Source organism: Microcaecilia unicolor, chromosome 3, assembly GCF_901765095.1.
Source record: "Microcaecilia unicolor chromosome 3, aMicUni1.1, whole genome shotgun sequence".
Classification (NCBI taxonomy): domain Eukaryota; kingdom Metazoa; phylum Chordata; class Amphibia; order Gymnophiona; family Siphonopidae; genus Microcaecilia; species Microcaecilia unicolor.
Genome location: NC_044033.1, coordinates 395,374,215 through 395,392,715, shown reverse-complemented (window position 1 = coordinate 395,392,715; position 18,501 = coordinate 395,374,215). Strand labels below are relative to the sequence as shown.

At 41.3% G+C, this 18,501-nt stretch overlaps 1 protein-coding gene across 1 annotated transcript in view; it reads right to left on the bottom strand.

The window, feature by feature from the left end:
* The window catches only part of MTMR9 (myotubularin related protein 9), an 84,415-nt gene extending 72,998 nt beyond the window's left edge, over positions 1 to 11,417 (bottom strand). The window contains 2 exon segments of the mRNA XM_030198715.1: positions 4,377 to 4,485; positions 11,156 to 11,417. Coding sequence (XP_030054575.1) covers positions 4,377 to 4,485; positions 11,156 to 11,337 — 291 coding nt within the window. The 5' untranslated portion in view covers positions 11,338 to 11,417.
* Positions 11,418 to 18,501: the final 7,084 nt, after the last annotated feature.

Here is an 18,501-nt window from a genome sequence, read left to right as displayed (position 1 = left end):
CAAGCTGGTAGAGTAGTCATGAAAGCAAAGATGCAAATGGAAAAAAAAATAGCCAATATGATAAAATGAAAGGGAGGACATACTTTTTTTTTTTTTAAAGATAGGTTGGTGATAGGAGGAGGAAGTGCAAAAGCGAACTGTGAGACTCAAAGGTGACGAAGAGGAATATGTAGAAGCTGATAAAGATATGGGGGAATTGCTTAACAAATATTTGTTGTGTTCACAGTTGAAAGATTAGGAGTAGGATCGCAAAAGACAAACATAAATAGGAATGTAGGGGTGGTAGTCCCTGAACGATTGTCAGAGGACTGTTTGTGAGGAGCTGACTAAACTATAGGTGGGCAAAGTGATGGGGCCAGATGGCGTACATCCAAGAGTACTGACGGAACTTAGGGAAGTTCTAGCAGCTCCGCTGGTTGACCTTTCAATGCTTCCCTAAGTAAGGATAGTCCCAGAGGACTGGAGAAGAGCAGATATGGTCACTCTGCACAAAAGCAGAAGTAAGGAAGAGGTTGAGAACTACAGGCCGGTAAGTCAATTAATGGAAACACTTTTAAAACACAGAATTGTAAAATTTTTGGAATCCAATGAATTACAAGACCCAAGGCAACATGGCTTCACTAGAGGTAGGTCTTGCCAGACAAATCTGATTCATTTCTTTGATTGAGTGACCATAGAGTTGGATCAAAGGAGAGCACTAGATGTGGTGTATTTAGGTTTTAACAAAGCCTTTGACATGGTTTCAAATAAACAACTAATAAATAAACTGAGGGCCCTCAGTATGGACCCTAAAGTTACTGACTGCGTTGGCAGCTGGTTGAGTGGAAGAAACAGAGGGTAGTGGGAAGCGGAGCTTATTCTAAGAAAAGGTATGTTACCAGTGTTGTGCCATAAGGTTCAGTTCTTTTTAACATTTTTGTGAGCAATATTGCTACCGGGTTGTCTGGGAAGATTTGTCTCTTTGCGGATGATACCAAAATCTGCAATAGGGTAGACAATCCTGATGGTGTGGATAACATGATGAAGGACTTAGCAAAGCTAGAGGAATGGTCTGGAATTTGGAAGCTAAAATTTAATGTAAAAAAAATGGAGGGTCATGAATCTGAGCTGCAAAAACTAGAGGGAACAGTATGGTTTAGGGGATGAAGAACTTTTGTTCCTGAAAGGAACAAGACTTGGGTGTGATCATATGGAATGATCTTAAGTTGGCCAAACATGTAGAAAAGGTGACAGCAAAAGCTGGAAGGATGCTTGGGTGCACAGGGAGAGGAATGGCCAGTAGAAAAAAAAAAGGAGGTGATAATGCCACTGTACAAGACTCTGGTGAAACCTCATTTAGAATATTGTGAACAACTGTGGAAATCGCACCGTCAAAAAGATATAAACAGAATGGAGTCAGTCCAGAGGGCAGCTACTAAGATGATCAGTGGTCTTCATCATAAAGCATATGGGGACAGACTTAAAAAAAATATATATATAGTGGGCTTTTCTGATGATGAACATATGCTATTACTTATACTGTAGAGCTGCAAGAATTGGGCTTGCCCAAGTATGGAGAAAAAGCGAAGTCCTGCCCAGTCCATGTGGTATATAATATTTGGCACGTCTACTGTATGTCCAAGTTGATATTTTAAAATATAAAAATTGACAAAATATGGCAAACTTGATCAGACTGGATTGAAGGAGCAGGTTAATGTCACTAGCATTAGGAACCCTTGAATGTGTTATCTGATATAGATAAGGGCACTATGGCGGACACCTCAAGTTCCTTAGCTATCCTTCGTAGCTTTGACTTTATGGGACAATTTCATAATGTTATTCAAATTTACATCCCGTTCAACATGATCTAAATGAAATCAGCAACGAGATCAACCAAAGCCTCCAAATAATGCACACCTGGAGGCAGATGCATTCCAACTAAAACTAATGCAGAAAAAAAACACAATGCTTGTACTTACCTCTCAATATAATACAAAAACCTTCACCACCATAATGACACCATACTGTTCTCTTCCTGTTTCACAAAACTTGAAAATTCTTGGAGTCACCATTGATCGAAACCTCACTCTTGATACCCATGTAAAAACACCACGAAAAAGATGTTCTACTCCATGTGGAAACCTCAAACGAGTAAAACCTTTCTTCCCGAGATTCATCTTCCGTACCCTAGTACAGTCAATGGCAATAAGTCATCTGGACTGCTGCAACGCACTGTACGCTGGCTGCAAAGAACAGACTATCAAAAAAACTCCAAACTGCCCAGAATTCGGCCACCAGACTCATATTTGGAAAAACTAAATATGAAAGTGCAAAACCCTTAAGAGAGAAACTCACTTGGCTCCCACTTAAGGAACGCATTGCATTCAACATCTGCACAATTGTACACAAAATCATACACGCAGGCGCCCCAATCTACATGCTAAACCTCGTGGACCTACCTCCCAGAAACGCCACAAGATCATCTCGCAAATTTCTCAACCTGCACTTCCCCAGCTGTAAAGGACTAAAATACAAGCAGATGCACGCCACCTCCTTCTCTTACACAAGAACGCAGTTATGGAATGCATTACCCATAGTTATTTCGTCAGTTGTTTTCAGGTCTATCTTTCGCAAACCACTAAAAACATATTTCTTCAACAAGGCCTACAACGAGAACCCACAGCCACACTAATCCACTTCACCAACCCATTCAGCTATGAAAGCACACCTTCTATAAATACCCTTTTAAATCCCTTCCTCTCCTTTCTTCCCTTAATTAATCTCTACACAATACTAATTATACCTGATATACTGGATTAACTATGTAAGCCACACTGAGACTGTAAATATGGGATACAAATGCAATAAATAAATACATAAAAAATAAATAAATAATATGTTCTTTGATCATACTATTTCCTATCACATTGCTATTTCATTTTGATGGTTTCTACACCAGAAGGATGGATGTGGAGGGGCACTCATCTGTTTTGCAGTTTACTTTATCTAAATCTGCACTGAAGGAACCACATTGTTTCACATTTTGTACTGTTTTATGATGTCCTACAAACAGTTTAGGTAAAAAAAAAAAAAAAGAAAGTGCAAATGCTATAAATACAATTTCTGATTACATAGATTATATAAGCTCAAGTGATTTCCTAAAGTTGACTAATGAAAACGCTTGCTTTCAGGAATTTCAATATGAATTAGTTTAACACAAGAAGATATGGCAACCTTAAGACAGAATAGAAGTCATTGTTTTGTTTTCAATAAATGACATTTCCAAACATAGATCTGATGTGCAAGTATGTTATTTTATTTCTGGACTATTATAGGAAGGGGGGGTTGAAAGGCCCGCCCCCACCGCCGAGTTCGCCACTGCCCCTTCCCCTCCGAGTTTGCGCCCCCCCCCCCACCGAGCCGTCACCACCCACCTTCCACCCGGCCGTGTGATGTAACGTCGTCGAGGGCGGGACAGAGGCAGAGAAGAAGAAGGAAGGGCGATGTCGGCAGCTCAGCAGAGCTCAGTGCTGCGTTCCCGGACCCTCGCTGTTTCAATAGTGGAGCGAGGGCCCGACTGGGTAGAAGGTGGGTGGCGGTGGCGACTCGGGTGGGGGGAGCGTTAGACGGCGGTGTCCCTCCCTCAGCAATGCGCAGTACAGACCCTCTGTGTTCCGCCCCCCCGTCATCATGTATTGACGTGGGGGCGGGGCAGAGAAGGTCTCTACTGCGCATTTGCGAGTGAGTACGGTCACTCGCCGTTTATATGTTTGATTCTACACCCTCTCAAAAGTGCTGTAAATCTGTTTAGTTGTTTTTAATCATCACACTTTTATTGTCAGGATATTTAATAATACACCATGTGCTGTACTGGAAGAAAGAAGAATAGAGGCAAAGTCAGGAATGCTTAACTGCTGCTTTTCTGTGGTTGTATTTACCAGCAGTGATCATAAAGCAAGTTAGAAATTTAGCTCTTGCATTTCTCTTTGATTATAAAAGGGGTTCCATTTTCATTATCTGAATAAACAAAAACAAGGAAAATAAATAATCTGTATCTCTGCAGTACTGAATGACCACGTCATTATGCAGCTATTCTGCAAAATTACTGAGCCCCACAGATGCCCAAACATCCGGAGAAATTCTTTATATTGTGATTTTATTCTGAGCACTAAAAAGAAAATCAGACTACCACCAGGGAAATTTGGCTTGGTCATGTGGAGCTTATATAATTAGTAAAATGCCCTTTTCCTATCTCTTACTAAGGTTTAGCACACACCACCTGTGTATATACTATTTAATTCCTATGGGCCATGCGTGAAATAGCACATGCTGTTGCAATGAGGGAAATGTTGCTAAAGAATCCCTTCAGTTGTATTGTGAGAAAAGGTTAAACTTACCTCAATAGAACTAGCTATGTTCAAACATTCCTCCATGCCAAGTATATCCAGCTGAATAATTCGCAAGTCTTTGCATTTTATCATGATGGTTCCTAACGAACCCACAAACCTGCAATTAAACACATGAAGCATAGAAAAATGAAGGCAGCAGTTTATACGAAAAGTGGAAAATCATCAAAAAGTACCAAAACAATGCTTATATGCAGCATATACCTAAATTAGTTCAACATGGTTAACAATCTAAAAGAATTTAGGCATAGCCAGAAAAGATACAAAACAGTGATCGAATACAATTCAAGCTTTTTACTATCATACAAAATTTTTGGAATAACCAAGTTTTAAGACATTTTCTAAACTGCAAATAGTCAGTAGATGTTCTAATATCCATAGGAAGATCATTCCACCTCTTTCTACTACTACTACTTATCATTTCTATAGCGCTACAAGGCATATGCAGCGCTGTACACCATACACAAAAGACAGTCCCTGCTCAAAGAGCTTACAATCTAGCTTGGTAAGAAAAGATGGACATAAAAATCCACTCTCATTTAACTCCTTTTCTAGTCAGAAAATGTAATAGCATCCAGTTCCTTAATTGCAGCATACCTTTAGAGAGCAGAAAGGACACAAGCATAATCATATATGGAAAAATTAGTTCTTACCTGATAACTTTCTTTCCATTAGTCCTAACAGATCAATCCAGAGACTTGTGGGTTACGTCCATCTACCAGCAGAAAGACAGAACACCAGAGCTGTGCCATACAGTACCCCTGTGCAGGAGACTCTCCTTTAGTATAATTGATACCCAAGCAGTGAACCAGGAAAACAAGAACTGAGAAACCTCCTGCCTCCAAAAAACAGAATACCCACTACCTCAAAAAGGATAACCCGTGAGCCCTCGGGTGATGTGCACAGGTATGGGAACCCCAACTGCAGGGACACACAGCCACTGCCACTGCCACAAGCACGCACTGTTGGAAGTGGCCAGACCCACGGAAGACTCACTGTAGACTAAAGACCATCGTGTGAATCAAAATCTGATAGGAATGAGAGAGAGAGAGAGAGAGAAAGAAAGAAAAAAAAAAAAAGAGAGAGAGAAAAAAAAAAACAGTACAGTGGGCCTCCGGATTGATCTGTTGGGACTAATGGAAAGAATATTATCAGGTAAGAACTAATTTTTCCTTTCATAGCATCCCACAGATCAATTCAAAGTCTTGTGGGATGTACAAGAGCAGTCCTCAAGTAGGGTGCGCTTGGCGACATCCAGCCACCAGGCCACATCTGTCCTCACCATAACATCCAGCCGATAATGCTTTGTAAAAGTGTGAACTGAAACACACATTGCCACTCGGCAAACGTCAGCAACCTAAACTGCTTAAGCCTCCACCCAGGACGTGGCCTGAGCCCTGGTGGAATGCGCCTTTACCCCAACAGGCAGTGACTTCCCGGCATAAGATGCAACTGCCACCTGCAGCCACTGGGCAATCGTCACTTTGGACGCCAAGAGACCCTTTTGAGGACCCCCAAAAAGCACAAAAATGGTCCAAGCGACAAAATTCTTTAGTAATTTCCAAGTACCACATCAAGACACGATGAACATCCAAACAGCAGAGAGCTTAAAAGTCCTCTGGGTAATCCTCCTGTCGAAAAGCTGAAACAGAAATCGGCTGACTGAGGTAGAAACTAGAGACCACCTTGGGAACAAAAGACGAAACAGTTCAAACCCCGGCCTCCGTGAAGGAGAGAAAAGCGTCACAGCACAACAGAGCCTTTAACTCTGAAACCTGCCTGGTGGAAGCCATCGCCAACAAAAGCACCGTCTTCAAGGTTAAATCCATCAAGGTAAGCCGAGCCAGTGGCTCAAAGGATACCTGCTGGAAAACTAACACCATGCTGAGATGCCACTCAGGACAAATGGACCACCTTGGATGACTGACGCCATGCAGAAACAGTAGTATGCACTGCCAGAGATGCACCTCGCATCCACCCGCGAAAGCAGACCAAGGCAGAAACCTGAACCTTCAAGGAATTCAAAGCCAATTCCTTCTCCAGGCACTCCTGAAGGAAAGCAAGAAAATCAACTACCAAGGCCACAGGCATACCACACGTCCCGGAAGCACATCAGGACTCAGTCTTCCAAACCCGAGCATAAGCCACTGAAATAGACTTCCGTCTCATGTGTCATTTCAAGAGCCAAACCATATGACCAAAGGGGGAAGGATCCTCCATGAGGATGGGACCCTGCACCAGGAGATCCCTCCCGTCCGGGAGCCAAAGGGGACGAATGATCAGGAGCTGAATCATGACTGCATACCACAGCTGATGAGGCCATTGTGGCACCACCAGCACCATGAGCCCAGGGTGCCCCCAGATTCCTGCACCTGCTGAAGAATCAGAAGATCTTGGCATTGTGACACATTGCCATAAGATCCATCTCTAGCCATTCCCATAGGACCACGATCAGCTGGAGAGCTCCCATTCTCCTGGGTCCTACAGATTGCACCTGAGGAACTCTGCTTGCACCTTCAGCTCACCTGCAATGTGGGCCGCTGACAGAAGATCCAGGGACATCTCAGCCCACTGACAGAGGAGCATTGCATCCCTTGCCTTTTCATATTTCCATACCAGGGCCACCTCAGCCAATCTCAAGCTACTAGGATTACATGTTGTATATGTGGAGATTCTTCAACATGCTGTACCCCTGATCCCTCCTTGGACAATGAAATAGCCACAGTATACATCAATTGCGGGCATACCCATTTTACCTTTGAGAAGGGTTTGGAATCTTAGGAAGGCAAGCCTAACAGCCTCAATCTCCAGCTTGTTAATTGATTCCCTGGATTCTCTGTTCACCCATGTGCCCTGGGTAGCCTGCGCGCCATAATGCACCCCATTCCTAAGTGAGCAGAATTCTCCAGGAACAGGATCTAAGCCCACTCCTTATTCTTCCCCCTTTCCCTCTCTAACTTCCCCCCAACGCACCAACCATACATGTAACTACCTTACATATACCTCACTCTACTACAATATCAGTTTGTATTCATACCATGTATTTGTTCAGACCGTAATCGGCTAACGCCGTTAACGGTTATATGTAAGCCACATTGAGCCTGCAAAAGGTGGGAAAATGTGGGATACAAATGTATAATAATAATTCCAGAGTGGCTCTGTTGAGGCAACACTGTGGACTAAGCTAGTAGCTCCTAATAAAGCAATCCTCTCATCATAGTCCCCCATACCTCAGACACCAATTGATCAGGAGGGTTACCTGTAATAGATGTATATGGGCCCATGCCCATGAGACTATATACAGCATTTCCACCATAGATTCCCATTGCCTGCACGTAATCCCAGGCTGTTCTAACCTTGCATTTGACAAATATTTTGGCCTGTCACATATTGAACACAAAGTCCAAATATTTCAGGGACTATGTTGGAGCTAACTTGTTCTTGATCCAGTTGATATCCATCCCAGCTCCTCTAGGACAATAACCTTGGCCATTGCTAGTCTACTCTCTTTCCATCTTGACCTGAGCTAGCTATCCTCAAGCTGGGGTGCACTAACACCTCCGCTTTCCTCAAGCAGGTTGCCATCACCTTCATCGATATCCTGTTGAATGCCTGGGCTGATGTGGTCAACTCAAAAGGTAGTGCCTGGAACTGCTATTCTTTGATGGTAACCTGAAGAAATTTCTGAAAATCCAGTTTGATCTGAATGTGTAGGTAAGCTTCCAAGGCAGTTAAAAGCACCTCTGACTGCACAGCTACCACAACTAATCCAAAGCTCTCCATGCAGGACTTTGGAATCCAGACAGAAACATTAATGTGTTGCACATGCAAGGAGGGATTCTGTCAGGTACTTGTGACCTGGCTTGGAAGCAGGATACTGGACTAGATGGACCTTTGGTGTGACCCTATATGGCAATTCTTATGGGCCAAAAGATAACTTCATTTTGGTGTACCACAAAACATGAGGGGAATATCCCCCCTTCCTTTTGCAGACCCTGGAACCAATACTACTATATGAATGTTGCTGAGACAAGCGAAAGTCGTCTGTATCACTACTGCTTTTTCTGGAGTATTACAGTGGAAACCCAAGAACATGTCACAAATTGGGGCCAGGAGCTCGAAAGTATAGGGTAACATCCAATAGCCCCCCGTGATGTATGCAGACCCAACAGAGACAAACTGACAAAGCTGCCCCCACCCCTGCAATCAGGGTAACTGTCAACTGAGCCCTCCCCAAATCACTGGTTGAACTAGTTTGATCTTATTAGGGATTCAATTCAGTTCACTTTTATTTGATACATTGTGGCCAAAAAAGCAAACAGGATACTAGGAATTATTAGGAAGGGGATGGTAAATAAAGCCAAGAATGCTATAATGCTTCTGTACCGCCCCATGGTGTGACCTCACGTTGAATATTGCGTTCAGTTCTGGTCACCATATCTAAAAAAAAAAATCTACATATCGCAGAATTAGAAAAGGTTCAAAGAAGAGCAACCAAAATGATAAAGGGGATGAAACTCCTCTCCTGCAAGGAAAGGCTAAGGAGGTTAACGCTCTTCAGCTTGGAAAAGAGACAGCTGAGGGGGGATATGATTGAGGTCTACAAAATTCTGAGTGGTGTAGAACAAGTAGAAGTGAATCGATTTTTTACTCTTTCAAAAAGTAGAAAGACTAGGAGGACACTCAATGAAGTTATAAGGAAACACTTTTAAAACAAATAGGAGGAAATATTTTTTCACTCAAATAATAGTTAAGCTCTGGAACTCTTTGCCAGGGATGTAGTAACAGGGGTTAGAGTATTTAGGTTTAAAAGAAGGTTTTGACAAGTTTCTGGAGGAAACGTCCATAGTCTGCTATTGAGACAGACATGGGGAAGCCACTGCTTGCCTTAGGATTGGTAGCATGAAATGTTGCTACTATTTGGGTTTCTGCCAAATACTTGTGACTTGGATTGGCCACTGCTGAAAACAGGATTCAAGGCTAGAAGGACCCCTGGTCTGACCTAGTATGGCTATTCTTATGTTCTTATCTACCAGTAAGCAGTTTCCAAAAGGTTAAAATCAAAGTAAATAAGAACAAAAAAACATAACACTACTGGGGAGGGAGGGGAAATTAGGAATGGGTCTCCGTTTTTGAGTCACAAATGGGATGTCCCTGCCAGGGCTATACATAAATTGCCTGGCGGTCCAAGCAAACTGAGAATATTTTCTGAACTCCCTAGCCCTTGACAAGCTTAACCAGGTTGTCCCTAAATAACTTTCCTTTAGGAAGTCTACTGACAACCCATTCATCTGAGCAGCACCTTAACATAATAAGAATCATACCACATCTTTGAAACAGAACTAGAACTGAAGCTGCTCTCCAGGGTCCTGCCATTACATAAAACAGGGATTTTGGCACATGAAGAAAACACTTTTTTTTTAATGCAAGGAAAACCCCCACCTCTGAGGAATCAATTTAATTCTTAAGAGTGTCAAATTTGGAGCATCAATACTATATTACAAAATATAGTTACTTCAACAGCCTCCTATAGAAAGGGACTGCAATTTTCATTTACAGTAATATTTTAAAAGCAAAGAGACCTGTTTTAAGGAATCACTGGTAATCATAACTACAGTGTCCTAAGCACTTCTCACAGAGCCTAAAGTATGTGTATAATTTACCAGTACCTTAATGTGACCAGATACATGGCAACATATTAAGTTGACAATACACATAGCAACGATAAGAAAACTATATGATTTCATTTCACCACACAATTGACAATAACGAAGAAAATAAAACAGTTGCAGGGGGCGAAAGTTTGGTGCTGGGAGATTTTAGAACAGCAAAAGGCACTTTCAAAATGTATGTTATTTAATGATCCCCAATGTGATGCAAGATATTGATGTCCACAAATCTTAAGAAACCTGTTCTTATTTTATACACTGCTCTGTTATAGTTAGAAAGAATGGGATACCAAGTATTAAATACACTAATGTACTCACATTAATTTTTTTCAAAACAGTTGTTTTTAAATCACGCTGAGCTTATTTTTAAGATGTATAAGATTGCATTTTTCCTATATTAATTTTAAGTTCGTTTACCTTGTATTTGTTTTCTGGAAATGTGGAATGCATATGGGGGGGGGAACATTTTTTAAAAATGTCTTAGGCTGGAGGTCGACGTGAAGCTGGGGATGCAGCTTACACTGACAGATAGTGGGGGTGGTAGAAGGGACCAGATACAAAGTCTGAAAGAAGGAGGCTCAGAGAGAACTCAGAAACTGGGGATAGGGGTTGAAGAAGGGATCTAATGCTAGGCCTCGGAAAACGGAACTAACAAGGGAAGAGGATGGGAGGAGAGAGATGGGGGCTGTGGTAGCAAAAAGAAGAAAAGAATACATACTGGAAGAAGAAAAGGCGTATGCAAAGAAGCCAGATATTCGGAGCAGAGGAGCTGGGGGTTGGAGGTAGAGACTGGGGGCTTTCAACCAAAAAAGGCGTTCCGCTGCCCCCGAAATCTAAAGAAGAGTTAACTAAAGATACTTAAGTGGCAGCCTATGCTTCGTAGAATTTACAATCCAGGAAACCAGTAGGCCCACGAGAACGAGCTCAGATCAGAGTCAGATATCTCAACCCACAGGATATTTGTTGGACTCCTAGAAAGCTGAGGTCAGCGAGGGTTGGCTAGAATAAGAAAGGCAGGGCTCCTCCGCCTGCTGCAAGAAGATAAAATGAGTAGAGGAAAGTGGGGGATAAAGTGGCCTCGGGCGAGCAGCCCCTGCTCACCTCTTCTCGATAGAGTCAATGTTGGAGTGCAGCAGCCAAAGCTCCTCCGTGTTGTCCTGCCTGGAGGAGAGAATCAGGTGGTGCCCGGTCAGGCACAGAGTCCCCTCCACCGGCGGGTAGAAAGGCCGGTGTAATACCACATTATCCACCCGCGGGGTCTTGATTAACTCTGCGAACTCCATCCCTGACGACTAATTCTAGGCCACAGGATAAGAAGAAACCTCTCAGGCTCTAAGAAACTGTAATACCCCGCGGCCGCTAATATGACACCGCAAGGACCGCCCCTCACCCAAGCCGGAAACGCGTCACCTGTCAGAAGCTTTCTACTACCTTGCCTTCGGTGGCAAGGAGCTTACGGTGGAGCTGGACAAGGAGGCGTCTGAGTTGAGGCTGCGGTGATTGGCAGAAACTATTATCGGGATCCTTAAAGCACGACCTTAAAAACAGATCGCTATTTTGCTTTGACTGCTGCTGCTGATTTCTGTATGCGATGCACCCAAGGAGATTAGATTGAGAACAGGAGACGGCATGAACCTATCTGGCTCATTATGTGTTCTGAAGCCTGTAGGCGGAGCTTACCGGCATTTTAGTTCGCTCAAAACAATAGCAAATGCTATGAAAACAATAGAACAAGATTGTTAGAAATAACGGTCTGCCTATAAGCTGCCAATCTGTAAGAAGCTTAAAGCTGTTGGATAGGCAGTGCCTTAAAAAGTAGAGGATAAAAGGTTGTTTTTATTTCTTTGACAGCTTTTTTATTTATATGAAAGCTTCCCATATCTAGATACAGAGTCTGTTCTCTGCATTCGCGATTTTGCTTATTCGCAGAGGTGCAAATAGCAGTAGCCATTCATCATTCGTGGTATCGTGTACACATATTCACAGACATGCGCCTTTCATTTTCACATTTTTGGTGTTTGCTCTGATCCTATTCTGAGTTTCTGACCCAATCCATCTACTCAGCACTGTCTCTCCTACTATGTCATTCCTTCTAGCTGTGATATCCTCAATCTTTCACTTTCCACTGCAACTGTTCCTGATGCCTTCAAACATGCTTTAGTTACTCCACTCCTTAAAAAAAAAACCTTCATTGGACCGTACCTGCCCTTCCAACTATCGCCCCATCTCCCTCCTTCCATGCCTATCCAAACTACTTGAACATGCTGTTCACCACCATTATCTTGACTTTCTTTCAAATGTCAAGTGGTGCCATCCAAGCACCACTTGACATGCAAACACATATGCAGCCCTTTAAGTTTTGTTTTTTATATTATTTTCTAATTAGAGATCCTCTGTGTTCATCCCATACCTTTTTGAATTCTGCCACAGCTTTTTTTCCACCACCTCCCTCAGGAGGTCATTCCAGGCATCAAACACCCTCTCCGTGAAAAATAATTTTCTGACCTTACTCCTAAGTCTACCACTCCGCAACCTCAATTCATGTCCTCTAGTTTTACCATTTTCCCTTCTCTGGAAAATATTTGTTTCTATATTACCTTTCAAGTATTTAAATGTTTATAGCATATCTCCTCTGTCCCTGCTCTCCTCTAAGGTATACATATTCAGGTCTTCCAGACTCTTCTCATATGTCTTTTGGTGTAAGCCCCATATCATTTTTGTCATCTTCCTCTGGACTGCTTCAAGTCTTCTCACATCTTTAGCAAGATACAGCCTCCAAAACTGAACACAATACTCCAGGTGGAGCCTCACCAATGACTTTTACAGGGGCAACTGACAAATCTGCTGCCCTGTAGTCATCAGGATTTAAACCTACGCAGGGAGACCTCAATGGATTTCAAGTCCATCACCTTAACCACTCAGCCACGACTACCACATGGTAGTGGAGTTGGCTCAGACTCCAAAAATCATGCCTCTCACATGTGCCAAAATAGTAGAATGGGCGTCTCCATTGTCCCAGGTACAAATAAGTACCTGTATATAATATGTAAACCGCTTTGAATGTAGTTGGAAAACCCACAGAAAGGCGGTATATAAGTCCCATTCCCTTTCCCTTTCAACACTGGAAAAATGTTCTGTGGCATGGAGGAAGTAAATCGATTTTCTACTCATTCCAAAAGTAGAGAGACTACGGGACACTCAAGGAAGTTACATAGAAATACTTTTAAATGAATATTCCACGCAATGTGGAGGCTGAAGCTTATCAGGCACTTCATAACAAGGGATCTATTCTGTACCCTAGTCCATTGGCTGGTCCTCTCCCATATAGACTACTGTAGCGGGATTTATGCTTGTTGCCGAGAGTACATTGTGAAGAGGCTTCAAACAGCTGAAAACACGGCTGCAAGGCTTATTCTGGGCAAATCGCGCTTCGACAGTGCTCACCCACTACGTTTTCAACTATACTGACTCCCTATAAAAGACCGTATTGCATTTAAAATCTGCTCACTAACACACAAGATAATTTATGGTGAAGCCCCTGACTACATGCACCATCTAATCGATCTACCATCAAGAAATGCCTTAATAACTGCAAGTACCTACCTCAATCTACATTATCCCAACTGCAGGAATGTTAAATGCAAAACCCTTTTTGCTTCGTCCTTCCCCTACATCAGTCCAAAAACCTGGAATGTTCTGCGGAAACAACTAAAACAGGTGGTCGACCATCAACTGTTCAAGAAGTCCTTAAAAACATACTTATTCGATACGGCTTATTCCACTGGCAATTACACTGTTTAACATTTCTCTCATGTTGACTGAATAGGCTATTCGCCGGTTGCTTCACCCCCTGTTCCTTCCCCTACTGTCACATTCTGTATCTGAGCCATCTATTCATGTAAGCCACATTGTGCCTGCTCTTGTGGGAAAATGTGGGGTACAAATGCACCAAAATAAATAAATAAAACAAATAGGAGGAAATATTTTTTCACTCAACGAATAGTTAAGCTCTGAATTCTTTGCCGGAAGATGTGGTAACAGCAGTTAGCGTATCTGGGTTTAAAAAGGGTTGGACAAATTCATGGAGGAAAAGTCCATAGTCTGCTACTGAGACAGACATGGGAAGTGAATATTATTATTTGGTTCAAGGCCAGAGACATTGGGTCAAGAGGCTTCTCAGATAACAGGGCCTCAATAAAAATCATAAGAGCCTATCTGTATTAAAAGGTTGCAACTGATTGCAGCAACACAGTTGTTTGTGAGCTTGATAGAGTTACAGTCTCCGATAAAAGAGTTGCCCAAGAAGGTGCAAGATGGCAGGTAGTCAGTGCAAAGTGAGAAGTAGTGGTCACTTATGATGTGAAAGGATGGGTGATAGATGGCAGATGTGGAAACTAAGCTCTGATTAAAATAACTGAAATAATCAGGCCAGAAAGGAGAAGTTTGTGGTTACTGGACGTCAGTGGGCCAGGTACAGAAGGCTTGTTGAAATTTGTGGCAGAGAGATGCAATAGCGGTTGAATCTAAAGATGAAAAACATGTTTACAAGATTTGAAGCTACTCATTACCATAGCCAATCAGTGTTAACCATGACATTAACATAGATCCAATCAGGTGTGCTTACTGTCATATTACCTATATCCTGAATGAACATATAAAAATGAGTGTACTTCCTACGTCAAGCTAGAGAGAGGCAGCCACTGCTCTCTCTCTCTCCATGAGAAACCAATCTAGCGCATCAGAGTTGGCAAATTACCCAATTGCTTTCTCATGAATACTTTTGAATGGTAAAATATATCATAAAAGACCAAAACTCAGAAAGCACCTATGTGCAGCTGGAATACTATATTCCCATAACCAATTGATTGTACATGCTGCTTGTATATTCAGATATAGAAGTAATTTCATGTAGAAATATTCTGTAATAAACTTGAGAGCTAATTTCTCATATCCTGAGGTGCTTCATTCATCTCTTCCTACTGGTATGTCCACTATCCAGGGAAGAATGAATACACCAAGACTGACAGCTCAGATGCAATGGAGAAGTCCAGGACGTGTTAGACCTGTCGGTCACTCCGTCCCTTGGATATTCCTAAGAATATGTCCATATTCTTATAATCCACTTGTATGGCTTGCTTTTGGTAAATAATAAACTTTAGAAGAAAAACCTATCTCTCATTCTCTTTATTTATCCTTATCTAGCTCCCTAATTAGTTGGGTTTAGTCTACCACTCTATCAGGTACAGGAGTCAGTATAGAATAATTTGCAGCCTGGCACTTCCTCGTCCTTACTCACAGAGGCCAGCCCTCTGTGTTTAATGGCTTAGAAGTAGCCGAAAAATATACAGAAGCAACTGCTTGCCCTGGAATCTCTAGTATGGAATGTTGCCACGATTTGGGTTTCTGCCAGATACTTGTGACCTGGCTTGGCCACTGTTTGGAAAACAGGATACTGGGCTAGATGGACCATTGGTCTGACCCATTATGGCTAGTCTTATGTTCATATGAGGAATGTGATCCTGTGCTGGAGTATCTCACAAGGTCTGCATTTGCCCCTTATAATGAAACACTTAAGGACTTGAGAAGGAAAGCCAAGCAGACAAGGCTGACACAGTTTATTCAGTCGACGAGGCGGGAAACCCAGGCACCTGAGGTAGATCGAGCAGAAATTAACCCCCCAGGGTCGCTGTATTCATCATCTACTATCATTCTGCAAGGCTGTCACTCTCCAAGGGTCAATCTGCCTGATTTGATGCCCTCATCTCCATCTGTGCAGGATGAGCAAATCTCTGTCCCTTTCCCCCTTGCAAGCAGATCTGTAGTTTTTAAACACTGTTTTCATAATGTTGGTGGTTTAATGTTGAAAAAACCCCAGTATAGTACAGCAATTTAGTACTGTTGTGTAAAGTTGTTTTTTTTCAAGCAATGTTTTTGTCTGGTACAGTACCATTTCTGTAGCCTTCTGCTTGTTATGTTTTTATGCAGCAATGTTTCATATGGTACAGTAGAAACAAATAGGAGACAGTCTACTGTAGAAGTAGAACATACAACCAAACAGCAGCAGCAATCCAAGGAAGGACAAACACAGCAAGAGTTTATCCAAATATCAAATTTAATGGAATCAGGACCCAACTGGCCAGGTTTCAGAAAAGTCTGTATGGGCACGCGCCACTATTGGGCGTGTAGATCCAGGAGGAGTCCAAGATATCCCTTGTATTGTGAATTCGCACCATTGGCAGGAATTACATTTAAAATGTCCCAAACTCTCAGGAATCATTTGACTGTAGTCCAATCTCTTATATGTCAACATCTCACCTATCGTTTTCCCTCTTTTAAATGCACAAATAGGGTGATCTTCAAAACAGGCATGAACCTGCAACATGCTCCAATACCAATGTATGCTTTTATTAATACTTGAACTTAAAGTAGAATATGGAATAACCGCAACGAGTTTGTCTTCCTCCTGTTGCACATTGTATTGTAGTAGCAAATTCCTACAAGCATATTTAGCTCTTCGATATGCCTTTTTAATTATTGCAATAGGATAGCCTTTCTCCAAAAAACGCATAGTCATATTGTGTGCTTGATTTTCAAACAATAGATCTTCAGAACAGATCCTTTTAAGTCTCAAAAATTGGCTTACTGGCAGACTAGCCTTAAGATGATAAGGGTGGAAACTAGTAAAATGAAGTAGAGTGTTTCGCATAGCGGGTTTCTGATATAAATCAGTACATAAATACCCATGTTTTTTATATACCCATACAGACTGCACTTCAAGTAACAATGTATATGTCATATTGTGCCCTTGCAACATGATCTATGTAGGAAGATCGAGCCGTCCGATTAAAATTAGATTAAATGAGCATAAATCGCGGATCAAAAATAAAATACTGACCGCCCCTTTAGCTCAACATTGGATAGAAAAGAATCACCAATTGGAAGATATTAGATGGTGTGTTATAGATCATGTTCAGCCAGGATGGGAGGGTGGTAATACTGAATTTTTATTAAACTATAAAGAACAAAGATGGATTTTCCAGCTTCGTGCTTTACACCCCTATGGACTGAATTCAGAAATAGACTGGTGGTCACTTATTTGATTGGTGCTCACAAATATGACGTGAGCCTATCAAAAAGTGGCGTTTTTCAATCAGCTGTGGTCTATTTAAACCGCTGGGGCTAATGAAGACGCCGCAGCCATTTTGTTTGTACGAACTAATGAAGTTTTAAATGGTATATCACAGTGAATCTATCTTTAGGAATAATTATTTGTGGTGGACGGGACTTTTTATACTTTGCTGATGTACGTTTTCTCTTTTTAGTAAACCTCTTCCCTGAAGAAGACCTCCGAAACCTGGCCAAGTCGGTAGAGGTTTATTTTGGAGATATAATGCTGCTTTAAGCTTCTTCAAAAGCTAAGTTATATTAAAAGATTTAAAAAGTATTTAGGAAAATTTTCAAGAAGAAATTCATTTAAGAAACAACTGAAAATAAATGAATAAATAAATATAAATAAGTAAGAAATTAGGAGAAAACGGGTTGATCTATGACGAGGTGAACAGCTCCATCAATATAACTGAAAAGTTTTTTAGATGGCTCTCTGCTGTTATTAATTCTGAAGATCCCCGCGTATTAAAACATGAAGGAGTTAATAATGAATACACTGTGAAAAGACTATAAATGATTTAATTCTTTAGTGTTTGGGATGATTTGAAGATTATTTAGTGTATTTTGAGGCATTTTTAAGTAGCTATTGGCTTTGCATTGATGTTTTTGAGTTGTATGCATTCCAATGACATCATTCATGTCATTGGAATGCATAAAATGGCCACAGGAATGCATAAGCTTTTCACTTTAAATCAGCAAATGTTTGGCATTCCTGCGGCGTTTCAAAATTATTTTTAGTGATTTGGGGTGACTGTTATTTATACTTTAGGATATGCACTTTAAAAAAATTTTATTTTTTTATTTTTTTATTTATAAGATTTATCAATTTCTTACAAGCATATTACTTGTTACAGAAAAACAGCATAATACAAACGTTAAAGAAATAGGTAATAAGAAAAATTATAAATGCTTCCTTAGACCTCAAATTGAGGGGGGTGTTACAGTTTAGTGGAGTTTTATACAGGCATATTAACATAAATAAATATTAAATGCGGTTTATGTGTATAATTCGTCACAATATCATTTAACTAGTTCTAGATTAAGCTGTTTCATGTCCAGAAAGGATTTTAGCTGTTCTGAGTCATAGAATACATACTTTATCCCACTAAACCTGACCAGGCATTTGCAAGGATAAACTAACAAAAAAGAACCACCCAATTTAAGAACATCCTGTTTCAATGCCAAAAATAATTTTCTACGTTCCTGCGTCACTTTAGTAACATCTGGAAATATCCATACTTTTGTTCTATAAAAAGGAACCTTTGAGAATTTAAAGTATA